Source organism: Periophthalmus magnuspinnatus, chromosome 1 (genome assembly GCF_009829125.3).
Source record: "Periophthalmus magnuspinnatus isolate fPerMag1 chromosome 1, fPerMag1.2.pri, whole genome shotgun sequence".
Lineage (NCBI taxonomy): Eukaryota > Metazoa > Chordata > Actinopteri > Gobiiformes > Gobiidae > Periophthalmus > Periophthalmus magnuspinnatus.
The window spans coordinates 18,917,494-18,931,301 of NC_047126.1; the positions used below are offsets into that span (position 1 = coordinate 18,917,494).

The 13,808-nt window shown below is 40.0% G+C and overlaps 1 protein-coding gene across 1 annotated transcript in view; it reads right to left on the reverse strand.

Moving 5' to 3' along the window:
• The window catches only part of LOC117371367 (slit homolog 1 protein-like), a 53,051-nt gene extending 42,639 nt beyond the window's left edge, over nt 1–10,412 (reverse strand). Inside the window, exon 1 of the mRNA XM_033967033.2 lies at nt 10,240–10,412. Within this exon, the coding sequence (XP_033822924.2) occupies nt 10,240–10,412 (173 nt within the window). The remainder of the gene's footprint in view (nt 1–10,239) is intronic.
• Nucleotides 10,413–13,808: the final 3,396 nt, after the last annotated feature.

The window sequence follows — 13,808 nt, forward strand, 5'->3', positions numbered from 1 at the left end:
TACTGTCTATTTAAAAACCGTTTGCTACAATTATCTTGGTTTATTTTAATTTTAATCAGTGACATAAGGTAGTTTCCATATTATCGTGTATTGTGATATTTCTCTGTAGCGATATATCGTGCATCAAAATGTGTTATTATGAAAGGACTACCCATGTGGATCACCATTCAAAGAGCGAAGTATAAGTACCAGAGCTGCAATGATTGATCTATTAATTGTGACTAGTCAAATAACATAGTGTGATAACTGTAGTTTCCGTGGGCACCGCCATCGTCATTTAGGTTGTATTATTTTGCATGGGGATACCGATTTTGACAGAAAATAAGCTCTATTCAGACTAAAGAGCTGTTTTAAAGTCTCCCAGAGAATTGATGACTTGTTGTTGTTCATGAACATAGAACGTTTTGCAGCAATATTAAATCAAAATGTCAAAAAATAATAAACAATTTCTGATAACACTATGTAATACACCTCATTCATAAATATTCTCTGTTTAGAAGACCTCAGTCACTGTATTTTAACCTTTATTTGGTTGATTGTGGAGAAGGTTTCAACAATGGTCATCTGGACATTGTTTTTGGTTGATAACGTATTCAAAAAGTCTCAAACAAACAAAAAAAATCGCTAACTAGTCGACTGCTGGCTGTTATTCTGGCTGTTAGAGCCCTGATAGGTACAGGGCAAAGGTCGTGTATGGGGGATAGGTGAAAACAGGAATTTTCAGAACAATAGCGCCTTAGATGCAGCACAATAAAGATTACTCAAATGTGCATGAATCACTGAAAAACAACCATAATAGTCCTTATAACATGATTAAAAGTGTAGATATGTTTGTCAATGAAGAGATGAGTGTGCAATACCCAAGCTTCAACAAAACACTTTCAATTTAATGTATTATTTTTAAATCTAAGAGTCTCATATCAGACCATGTGCCAACTCAACATCCAACCAGCTAGCAACCAGCATGCTGCTCTAATATTAAAATAACAATTTCTTTAAAGGGCCCATGTTACGCTATCTTCTTGTGTAAGAATTGTATAAACAAACTTGCCTTGCCTTCTGATCTATGTTATAATGTTTCCTCATCAAAAACATACCTGGACTTTTGTCTTGTTTCATTCACACATGTTTAACACATACACCCTTTATATTTGGGCCAGGTTTCCCTCTCAAACAGAAAACACTCTGATCCACCTTGTGATGTCATGTGGTAATACAGGAAGTGCTCCACTATGTTTTTAAACTTACACCTTCACTAGAATCATTTGGATCATTTCAGTCCTGGAATTTCCACTTTGTGCTGAGCACTTTGTACATGACATCATAAGGTGGAACAGAGCATTTTGAGGTTTGGAGATGTAGACAGACTAATAATAAAGGATCACTCAAACATGTGTGAATGAAACAAAACACAACTCCAGGTATGTTTTTGATGAGGTAACATCATTGGCACATGCTTAAAGCTTGTAGGACCTTTAAGACTTTTGATTTTGGCTGATTAAATACAAATTGAGTAACCTTTTGTTGATTAAACTGTACAAATAATCAGTACTTTACAGATGTTTGTTCAGTCTCTATATACACCACAGTGTGCTCTCATCTCCTACATCGTCCCCTGATCATTTCTGTCTTTTTCTGTTTTATTTGCTGAGAGCTGCTCTGCTCCTCATTGCTGCACTGGGACATGCACTAATATTAGAAACAACAGACAGAAGGGGTCTCAAGACTCTTTGTTATGAGGTCTGCAGACACACAATGAAATTGTAATAATTGTTGGAGCAGCTGCAGCATTAGACGATTTATAAGTGTTTGTCAAAGCATTTTAATAAACATATATGTGGAAAAAGAGGACGGTTGGGAATCTAAGAGTTTAAGGAAAAAATGGAAGCTTACAAAGCATTTAGAGGACATAATTTCACACTAATATTCACAATAACTTTACAAAAAAAATGTCAACCTGCATTCTTGACAATTTGTTGTCTATACAAATATATATATATATATATATATATATATATATATATATATATATATATATATATATATATATATATATTTTATTTATTTTATGCTGACACCCAGTGTCAGTGATATCTTTTAATTCCATTTTGACTCACTATGCACATCTTATGCACTGAGAACAAAGCAGGGTACTACTGATATAGGAAGACCTCTCTCAATATTAAAGCTGACTTTTTTAGACTTTTTAGAGCTCTTAACCAGGTCATAATTGTTTCCCCTTACAATTTGCCCTCTTGAAGTTGCATTTAGAATGATTTGTACATGTTTAAGCAATCTTTAATTGCTTATTTTCAATATTGCCAATCAACCCTGTTTTCACTGCCAGCAGTAAAAGACCATTGCTCTGTACTTACTTTGTTCTCCAGTTTTATTTTCTTAATCAGAGATACACATTCTGAAGTGTTGCATGGTCATTTTGTTAAAAATTGGCAGCTCACTAATGTGATGTGCAGTTAAACATCCGACGTAGCTGACAGCTACATGGTTCTTTGTGATGATGTTTATGATGACGTCTGCTCCCAATGTACACTGCAGATTTAAAATGTTCAACTTATAACATAACTATAGCAGACACAAGCACAATAGGTCTTCTTTAAGAATTCAAATATATTGTCCATTCTATTGACCTTATTCCGCCCCCTTTAGCCGTAAATGTGACTAAACCGCACTTTCTTTGTATCTGTTCTTCCAGTTAAGTGGGAATCTCATTCATTTCAATAGAGAATTTGGGAAAAGCTTTGCCGCTAAAATCTGCTATAAAATAGGTTCATTTGTGTAAACCGTTCTATGTTCATGTGACCAACAAGTCAAACTTCACAGATTCTCTGGGAGGCTTTAAAACGGCTCTATAGAGCATATAGAGCTTATTTCCTGCCGTAACTGGCAGCTCCATGCAAAATGATACAACCTAATAGACAATGAGGTGAATAGGACAGTACAAATCGTGCCTATGTTCTGCTGTCAGAGAGTTCAACTGAGAAATGGCTGAGTTCATCATTATTTTTGTTTAGAGAATATCATTTGGATTTTCATTCCTTGAAATTATAAATAAATCAGTTGACTATATTACATCGCACTTAGCCATCCAGTCAGATCTTATCTTTAAAAATCTTATTGTGATTTTTCTGACAAGCATTACAATTAGAATTGTAATTTATGTTTTAGGAAAAGGATTCAGTTCAAAGTTGAAAGACCAGAAAAGAAGATTGAAATATGGGCTGACAAACTAATACAAGAATCCCATTTTAGATCTAAACTACAGGGTTGAATAAGTAACTTCTGTGGCTGATTATTTCTTCATTTTGCTATTAATATGTCACAGCTTGGGCCTTTTAATGATACTGTCTATTTAAAAATGGTTTACTGGGATTATCTTGCATTATTGTCATTGTGTCAGTGGCATAAAGGTGTTTTAATATCATCATTTATCGCAGTACACCTTTGTAGCCATATATCACGCTTCAAAATGTTTTATCGTGACAGGCCTGGTGAAGATTGTGTTGTTTGGGGGGGGGAATTATGATACTACAAATACTGCAGCCTTTACGATTGCTAATTGAGCCCATTCAAATTTCGATTCAAATGCGATTAACATTGCAGCCCTACTTTCAAAGTCACTTTAATCATGTTTTAACTGTTTCTAAAAGTGGATGCAGTCTTTGCTCCTCTCCTGTCAGGACACATCACTGTTTCTACATTTACAGTTTCAGAGCAGCTCTCCTCTCTTTCTATCTCCCTCGCTCTTCTCTCTTCTCTCTCTCACACACTCTGTTAGATTCAATACAAGAGCAGCCAGTTACAGTAACCTCAAAGAGACCAACCGAATAATATCATCTTTAATATCACCACGGTCTCAATGTCTGTTTTTTCACTCCATGTTTTCTGTCTGAGCTGCAGTATTCACAGTATCCAGGAGCTACCCACAAACAGACCAAAGACTCTAATGGGTTGGACATAATTGAATGAGAAATAATTCAGTTTTTTGCACCAACTGGGGTCATTCTGGGCCAGACAAAATATATGCACAAGTAAAGTGTGTGAGGGAAGTGAAAAAGGAAGAAAGATCCTTGTAAGTTGATGGTTAGAATACGGTTCGTCCATCTAATACTGCTGTTATGTCACCGGGCAAGACACTTAATAAAATGGTAAAGAGTGATAATCATTAGTGGAGATCTAAGAGACAGTCAGGGCGTAATAGCTGCCAAATCTATGTCATTCTGTCCTTGAGTAATGGAAAACAGTTGATTTAAATATAAAAAACTTTTAATATCAAGCACCGCCATATTTTGTAGTAAAAAAGTATTTGTGTTTTAAAAGTAAAAATCTCAAGATGCACTGTGTTATTTCATTGTCAGGAAAGTTCTCTAAGGGTAATTTAATTTACCTCCTTAGACAGGTCCATGATGCTACCAGGCCAAGTTACAGGTCAGATCTGCGAGAGGGAACCCCCACTCACAGTAAGAATGCATGTAAAACTATGTAGAATTGGACCTGCACCTCATTCTGCTGAATCAGTGTCAAAAATAACCATAAAAATCAACAAGTGGCAAGTGGAATTAAAAGCAACAGTTCAACCACTAAACAAAACAACACAAGAAAACGACAGTGGCTCAGTTGGTGGAGTGTTTTTCCATTGATCAGACGTTTGGCGGTTTGAATCCCGCTCTCGACATAAACATCATTGGTGGTGGTCACATCCACTGACCCACAGGTTGGCGGTGCTGTTGTTGCATCCTTGGGCAAGACACTTAACCCACCTCGCCCCCAGTGTCTTAGTACCCTGGTGTGTGAATGTGTGAGTGAATGGGTGAGTGGTTCCTTGATGTAAAGTGATTTGAGTGCCTTGAAAGTGGAAAACCGCTATATAAAAAAGAACAATTTGTTACTGTTTGTCGTTTTCATTACATTTCAGATTTGCAGCTCCATTCCAGTTTTCAAATCCAGATAATTTAGAGGAAGACTGAACGGCTAAACTAATACAAGTCACAAGTATTTCAGAATATGTTTGTAAAGATCTGAATTATATGTTATTATTTGCACGGGACATTACTTCGACCTCTATTTAGCCTTTGCACTTGGCTAATTGTGATCATTCAAATTGCAGTTTCTATTTGAAAACTGCACCAAATTAAAGGTCTCCCAGTAGCACCGTGTTATTGTGAGGTGCAGTCCATATAAACTCCTCACGCTCCTCTCCCTCCCTGAGCCTCTCCACTGCTCAAATAACATCTCCTCCATCGCCGAGGGGCAGCCATTTTTCACGTCGCCATGACAATGAAACTACACTTTTTTTCTTTATTCGTTCGAGCGCTGCCACAGTTGGCTTGATAAATGGGAATGCAATGGCCATAGTGTCCCTGGGAACACTCATATACGCACATACCAGATCACTTTACATGCTAATTACCCAGCACCCCCCTTTACAAATATGGCTGCTCATATGGGGTTTTTATGGTAGAGGTCAAGAGGTCAACAGGGGGATAAACGCTCCACTCAAATGTTTTTTCATTTGACCTCTAGAGGCAGTAGTGACATTTGCATAGACATACAGGGCAAATATAGGGCCATAGAGAGACTGTTTAATCTCAGAGTGCAGCAATGTGAGGGAGAGAAAGGGTGAAAGGTCGGTGAAGACGCCAAAAGTGTTTTCAAAGTAAAGTCAAAGTAAAACATAAAACGTTACCACAGAAGTTAGGGGTTTTTTTCTAGCATGAATTCCTGCATCACAAACAAGCCAGTAGAGTTGAGTCATTATTATTGTCACTATAACACAATTTCAAACTCAAAAACGTTCAATACCAGTTTCAATACTACAGTCATAATCAAAACACATTTTAGACAGTAGAATGTCATTTTCAACACGAAATAATAAGCTACTTTATTAAATCATAGCATGGGGCCTTATATTAGTTCTGATACAGCTCCAGACCATTCTGAAACTATTAAGGAAAGGTGTTATTTTGTCCTGTTTTTAGTAGCAACACTTGTTCAAATGGGTATCCTGTAGTAATTGGATATAAATAATTTTGACAACCCTAAGAGTCGCCACAACTTTGTTAACCACAAGCACTACATTTTCTGCAAAGCATTTCAGTGTCACTGTTATCCTATTCTGTCTCCACGACGACAACAAAACATTCTGTTAAGAGCTGCATAAAACATTATTTAAAAAAAAAAAAAACATTAAATGAATTCTCGTGTTGCATGACTTTTTGCTTTTAGTACATTACAGTTACATGTCTGTGTAATCCCTCAGTCGTCCAGGTGTGATCCATTGTTACATGTAGAAAAAATCATGTACTGTACTACACAGCTTCACAGAAAGACTGGCATTTGACCCATTATATAACTACAATCCTCATCAGGAATATCTATAGCTGCTAGGGACAAAATTGGGACTTACCTGAGTTTAGGATGGTTTTAATCTATATTAGAACTATATGACCTGAGGGTAATATTTAATAAACTATTTTTATTTTGGGCTGAAAATTACATTCTGTGTCAATAGAATATTTTTTATTATCATTGTGGTATCAAGTATCAAGTCTAGAGCTGCAACTAACAGTTATTTTGGTAATTGATTAATTTAGTGATTATCCAACCATCCATTTTCTTCCATTTTAATTGAGTTGATGTTTAGAATGCAATTATTCAGTTTGACCCAAATAAAGCTAAAGTGAAGCCAGATGAGGATGTACTGATGGAGTTTATTAATAGATGAAAAAGTGTTTTCATCAAAACACTAAACTGACACATTTACTGTGTAATTTAAAAGCTCTTCTCTCAGCTCATGGCGTGTTTTGGAGCCTATAGACCTGTTAACGATATTTGATTACGACAATAATCAATTTGTTGCAATTAATCCATAATAATTGTCCTGATCACTGCAACATTCATTTGTTTCATTCATTTTAATTTGAATTAGGAAACCTAAAGGAACCCTGACAGAACATGTGAACTCCACACAGGAAGACCTCACTAAATGTGGGCCTTAAACCCAGCAGCACCTTTTGTTCACAGTTAAGCTCAGTATAAATGCATTTTTTTCTTTCATTATTGATTTCATGAATATAAACAAAACAGACTTTCAATTATTATCGACATTTAACACAAACATAGTCACGTTTCTTACTCAAATGTATGAACTGTGCTCCAAAACACACGCTTTTACTGACAGAGCTTTGGCTTTAGTCCTATAGATTATAATCCCCCCAAAATGGTCATGGATAATAACACACTGATTCTCAATCTCTATTAAAATGTGATCAGCACAGTCCTGATCTCTTCCTCTACACTGCTCCGGGTCTCAGTTCTTCCAAATGTCAAAGTCACTGAACTCAAATCATCTCCTGGTTTATGAAGCGAGACACTGCCCTGATCCATCAAGACACATGTGGGTCCTACTCATATCTGCAGTGTTTCCACTCTATTTCACTTCAGAGAGAGGAGGGAGAGAGGGAGGACAGGGAGGAGGGGAAGAGGAGAGGGAGAGAGGGAGGAGGGGAAGAGGAGAGGGAGAGAGGGAGGACAGGGAGGAGGGGAAGAGGAGAGGGAGGACAGGGAGGAGGGGAAGAGGAGAGGGAGGACAGGGAGGAGGGGAAGAGGAGAGGGAGGGCAGGCAGGAGGGGAAGAGGAGAGGGAGAGAGGGAGGGCAGGGAGGAGGGGAAGAGGAGAGGGAGAGAGGGAGGCCAGGGAGGAGGGGAAGAGGAGAGGGAGAGAGGGAGGACAGGGAGGAGGGGAAGAGGAGAGGGAGAGAGGGAGGACAGGGAGGAGGGGAAGAGGAGAGAGGGAGGGAGAGAGAGGACAGGGAGGAGGGGAAGAGGAGAGGGAGGGAGGGAGGGCAGGGAGGAGGGGAAGAGGAGAGGGAGAGAGGGAGGACAGGGAGGAGGGGAAGAGGAGAGGGAGAGAGGGAGGACAGGGAGGAGGGGAAGAGGAGAGGGAGGGAGGGCAGGGAGGAGGGGAAGAGGAGAGGGAGAGAGGGAGGACAGGGAGGAGGGGAAGAGGAGAGGGAGGACAGGGAGGAGGGGAAGAGGAGAGGGAGGACAGGGAGGAGGGGAAGAGGAGAGGGAGGGAGGGAGGGCAGGGAGGAGGGGAAGAGGAGAGGGAGAGAGGGAGGACAGGGAGGAGGGGAAGAGGAGAGGGAGAGAGGGAGGACAGGGAGGAGGGGAAGAGGAGAGGGAGGACAGGGAGGAGGGGAAGAGGAGAGGGAGAGAGGGAGGACAGGGAGGAGGGGAAGAGGAGAGGGAGAACAGGGAGGAGGGGAAGAGGAGAGAGGGAGGGCAGGGAGGAGGGGAAGAGGAGAGGGAGGAGGGGAAGAGGACAGGGAGAGAGGGAGGACAGGGAGGAGGGGAAGAGGAGAGGGAGGACAGGGAGGAGGGGAAGAGGAAAGGGAGGACAGGGAGGAGGGGAAGAGGAGAGGGAGGACAGGGAGGAGGGGAAGAGGAGAGGGAGGACAGGGAGGAGGGGAAGAGGAGAGGGAGGGTGAGAGAGGACAGGGAGGAGGAGAAGAGGAGAGGGGGAGAGAGAGGACAGGGAGGAGGAGAAGAGGAGAGGGGGAGAGAGAGAGGACAGGGAGGATGGGAAGAGGAGAGGGAAAAGAGAGAACAGGGAGGAGGGGAAGAAGAAAGGGAGGGAAAGAGAGAGAGGAGGATAAAAGGAGAGGGAGAGAGAGGACAGGGAGGAGGGAAAAAGAGAAAGGGAGAGAGATGAGAGAAAAGTCGGAGGAGGGAGAGAGAGGAGCGAGAGAGTGAAGGGAGAAGAAAGAGGACAGGGAGGGAGAAGAGAGAGGAGTGGGAGGAGGGAGAGAGAGAGAGGGAGGGAGAGAGAGGGGGAGGAGAGAGGAGAGAAAGGAGAGAGAGAGGGGAGAATAAAGAGGAGAGGGAGGAGGAAGGGAGGGAGAGGGAGGGAGAAGAGGAGAGGGGAATGAGACATGGAGAGAAATAAACTGATTGGGAGAGATAAGTATTTAAAAAGAAGGAGAAAGTAACAGATAAGGAAGGAGAAGGAAAGGGAAAGGGAGAAAGAGGGTGAGAGAAAAAGAGAGAGGGGGGGTGAGGCAAAGAGAGAGAGAAAAAAAAGAGTGTTAGAGAGATTGGGAGAAAGGGAGGCGAGAGAAAGTCCACACTACGGGAACTCGATTGAAGCGGATGAGGTTTCTGAAAAAAATCATTAATAATTCAAACAGAGTCACTCCATAAGCCGGGTACAAATAACACAACAACATCTACGAATACAACACAGCCCTACGGAGAAACTACAGGGACATTTTGATCACACCTTATCTCATTTTATCATTTTATTAAGATCATGTGTTTTAGGTTTATCTTTGTGCAGACAATTACATTAATGTGTTAAAAATGTCACACTCTACTTGTAGTTAAAGGTGCACTAAGTATACACCTGTAATAAGGTGCAAAATTACACATTATGAAACATTCAGGCAAGGCAATAAGATCTACAGAAATAGAGGGATATTTTATGTGACTTTAAGGTGCAATATTTAACTGTTGAGGTCCGCCACCTGCTTGTATATATATATTGCTTCACCTGGCACTTGGTGGACCCTCCATCAGTAAAGTTACATAGGGCACGTTTAAATTAGTCTAGACAAAATCAGGACTAAACCAGGACTAAGAACTTTAACATACATCTGGTCTAAACTAAGGTGAACCAGGAACCAGGAAATTAATCAGGACTATGCGGGCTTAGCTCATGTCTAAACCAGGACTAAACTCGGACAAAACCAGACCTCATCAGTTGTCTAAGCATCTAAGACAGGTCTAAATCAGGTTTAAATCAAGTTTAAATATTAGCTTGGCCAGAAATAAACTTGGACTAAACCAGGACTAACCTTTTTCAACAACATCAGAGCTATACTAATGAGGAAGGACTAAACAAGCTTAAATCACATCTAGGTCAGACATAGACTCACCAGGTCTATATAATGTCCAAACCAGGACTAAACCAGGACTAAACTTGGACTAAACCATATACCTCAGGTCTAAACTAATGTGTAAGACTAAACCAGCAAAAAAAACAGGACAAAACAGGGCTTAAATCATGTCTAAACCACAACTAAACTTGGACTAGACCAGGATTAACCAGTTTCATCTACATCAGGTCTATTACTAAGGTGCAGTCGGACTAAATTAGGACTTAACCACTACTTAATTATGCTGAACTACCACAACAAACCAAAAGAAGCAGTAGTCTACTCACAATCTCTCCGTTCCTTTAGGGATGTTTTTGGGCACCGCTTTGATCCCCAGACCGTGACAGTCCACTAGTGTCCCCAGGCAGGTGCAGTGTGCTGGGCATGCCTTCGTCGTGGACCCCCCCTGTCCTACCACCAGAGCCAGCAGCACAAGTCCTCCCCCTCCAATCCACCCCATCCTATCCAAAAATGTCCCTGAAAAATCACAAAACTGTCAATTCTTCAAGCTTGTTTAAGTTTAAAATCCAAAACTTCTGCTCTAAAAATAGACAAAACTTCAAAATGTTCATTTAAGTTGAGGCAGTGTCTGTTAATTTATGCCTAGATTGTTTAAAGAAAGGAATATAAAGCATTAAGATTCAAGTTTTGTCCAATCCACTGTGTATCTAGTAGAAATAATAGCAGGAGCAGTAGCGTGGAGTGGTTGTCTGAGTCTCATTGAAGCATTGTGCAGAGGAGAGGGAGCAGAGCGTTGGTATAAGGAGAATGGGAAGGGGAGGGGTGGTCTGTCCCTTTATACACACTCACATAATAGAAAAAGAGTGGTCCATCGCCATCAAGAGCAAATAACACAGCACTTTAGACTCCACCCACTACTCACTAATACGTGAGTTGGGTTTACACGCTTTTTGGGGACATTACATTGACTTAAATTCACTTCTTCAACACCGATCATAATTTTAACCGTGATTATTATTTGCCTAAAGTAGCACCAGCGTTGGGAAATAAATACATGTACCAAAAGTACGGTAAGTATTCTGAATACTAATTCTGAGTACCTACATCCTGGTACAGTTATGTTTTCATTTGGTGGTATTCAGAGCACAGTTTTTTTAATCAAAGGAAGACTTGGCAGTACTTTTATTTTGGCTTTGAACAGCAGAGTATTAGTGATATGTTTTTCAGTGCAATAAAAAACATCAGAAAGAAGAGCTTTAATTTTAGTTTTTTAGCAAAAAATAATTTAATGTAAAGTTTAACCTAAATGTACCATATGTTAACATCAAGCCATGTTGTTGATCTAATATTAAAGAATTTATCTCATGAGTACTTGATTTTTGGTCACCACAAAGCAGAAGGTTTCCATAAAGTGTGACACACAGACCACACTTTGAGAAACATATGTAAGTCTATAGATCCAGTGTGCCCAAACTTTTTTCATCAAGGGCCACAATCAAAACACAGACAAAGCTGAGGGCCGATGGAGGGCCATAGATTGGTGGTCAACAAAGTGAATAATTGTGCATTTATAACAGGTCAGATCTTTACTCATGCTTAGATCCTCAAAGGGACACACTAAACATTTGATATTAGCTTTATCAAGATAGATTTTTTAAAACTTCCATCCATCCATCCATCCATTTTCTTCCGCTTATCCGGGGCCGGGTCGCGGGGGCAGCAGTCTAAGCAGGGACTCCCAGACTTCCCTCACCCCGGACACGTCCTCCAGCTCCTCCAGTGGGACCCCAAGGCGTTCCCAGGCCAGCCGAGAGACATAGTCCCTCCAGCGTGTCCTGGGTCTTCCCCGGGGCCTCCTCCCGGTGGGACATGCCCAGAACACCTCCCTAGGGAGGCGTCCAGGAGGCATCCTGAGCAGATGCCCGAGCCACCTCAGCTGGCTCCTCTCAACGTGTAGGAGCAGCGGCTCTACTCCGAGCTCCTCCCGTGTGTTTTTAAAACTTGTGGTAAAAAATACTGCTTAAAAGTAATATGGGCCAATTCACGTGGAAGCCTGAGGGCCAAGAGAAATTGGCCCCTGGGCCATAGTTTGGACATGCCTGCTACAGATAATAAATATGTGATTACTCTGAGACTATGAACTGAACTGTCTCCTTGGTCTCAACAAATACATGACAAAAATGTTATTGAGATATTTAGAGAGCATTGTATCCACTTAGACCTGAGAAGCTCTCCAAGTGTCTTTTGTTCTAATGTAAACTTTAACAGCTGATAGATCATTTGCATAAACCAACACTAAGACAACTAACAGATTCTTTTTACATTACTGTTGGGATAAAATCACCTTGCAACAAAATGCAAATGTATTATTATTAATTACAACAATATCTGTTAGTTTTTAATTTAAAAGTGTCTGATTAAACATGTTAAAATGGATCAATGACCTCTTAAATTCAATGAACTCAGCTCAGATTTAAATAGAGTTTAAAGGTTTTTCCTCTGTGTCCAAATGAGGAGACGCAGACAGGAGGAAGGAAAGAGAAGTGAGGAGAAAGGAGGGACCATATACTATTAACTGTTAGTATTTTCTTTTTTTATGCCTATATTGGAGATTTATCAATAACTAGTCCAGTATGCATCCCATTGCATAACTAAAAAGATGCAGCAGCAGTAAGTTAAGTAGATCACTGGCAGTATGCCCTACTATTTGTATACCTAAAACAGATTTTAACTTTTATGAAAGCCTTTTCAATTTTCGACATTTGAGGAAAACATTTAAAGTATTCAGGTGGTCTGAACCATAGGCACACGTTCTAAAACTATATCTATGGTTTGAACAACTTTACTGACCTCTGGTGGACAAAGGGGGCACTTCTGCATCTTGTGTTTTCCACTTTTCCAGTTTAATTTACCCGTACAGCCTTAACAACTGCTAACAGATACAGAAACAGCGAAGAGCGCACACACCTGACCAGACCAGTGCAGGAAGCTTCACGGGACGGAGGAGAGCTATAGAAGTAGAGGATCTTACTATAGATTCATGAGGAGAGTCAGTGAGAGACATAGTAACTGTCACACGTGGATTTAAGGTGTCGCACTAAAGACTGCCCGCGTAACAGCTATAAAAATCCGTACTACTTTATTTATAGTTGACATTGTGGGTTAATTTTGAAAATAAAAAAAGGAAATAATGAACGCACAAACATCAGGGGGAGTGCTTTGCTCTGCAAGGCCAAAGAAATTGAACAGAGTTTATTCTATCGAAGCAAGAATCGTTGAAGTTTTATGTAAACGGAAGAGGCTGAGGAGTGATCTGCGCAGACAGAAGTAACAGCTCTGGTGCACTGAGATTATAAAACCAAAACTAAAAGCAAATCTAGAAAGCTTTTTATATATATATATATATATATATATATATATATATATATATATATATATATATATATATATATATATATATATATATATATATATATATATATATATATATATATATATATATATATATATATATATATATATATATATAATTTGTTGATTTTCCTTTATTTATTAAAATAATGCCTATCAAAACTACATCCCGCCCGCATCATTAGGCCCATAGAAGAAAGGAAGAAATCCTAGCTGGCCTTGATAGAAGAAAATAGTTCTTATTCTTGCACATGTCTTTGTGTCAAAAGGTTTGTGCAAATGCATGTTTTATTACACCAAGAAACATAGAATACAATTCCACTTATGTTCAGCATTAACTATAAAAAGATAATAGTTTTTCTCAAAGCACTGCATGGACAGTACCCCATAGCTCTAAAGTGGGATACTGACGAGACGACTGCAAGAGCAGCACTCTCCTGTCAGCTGCATGTGGTGATGAACTTGTTTGTGCGACAGAGGGCGC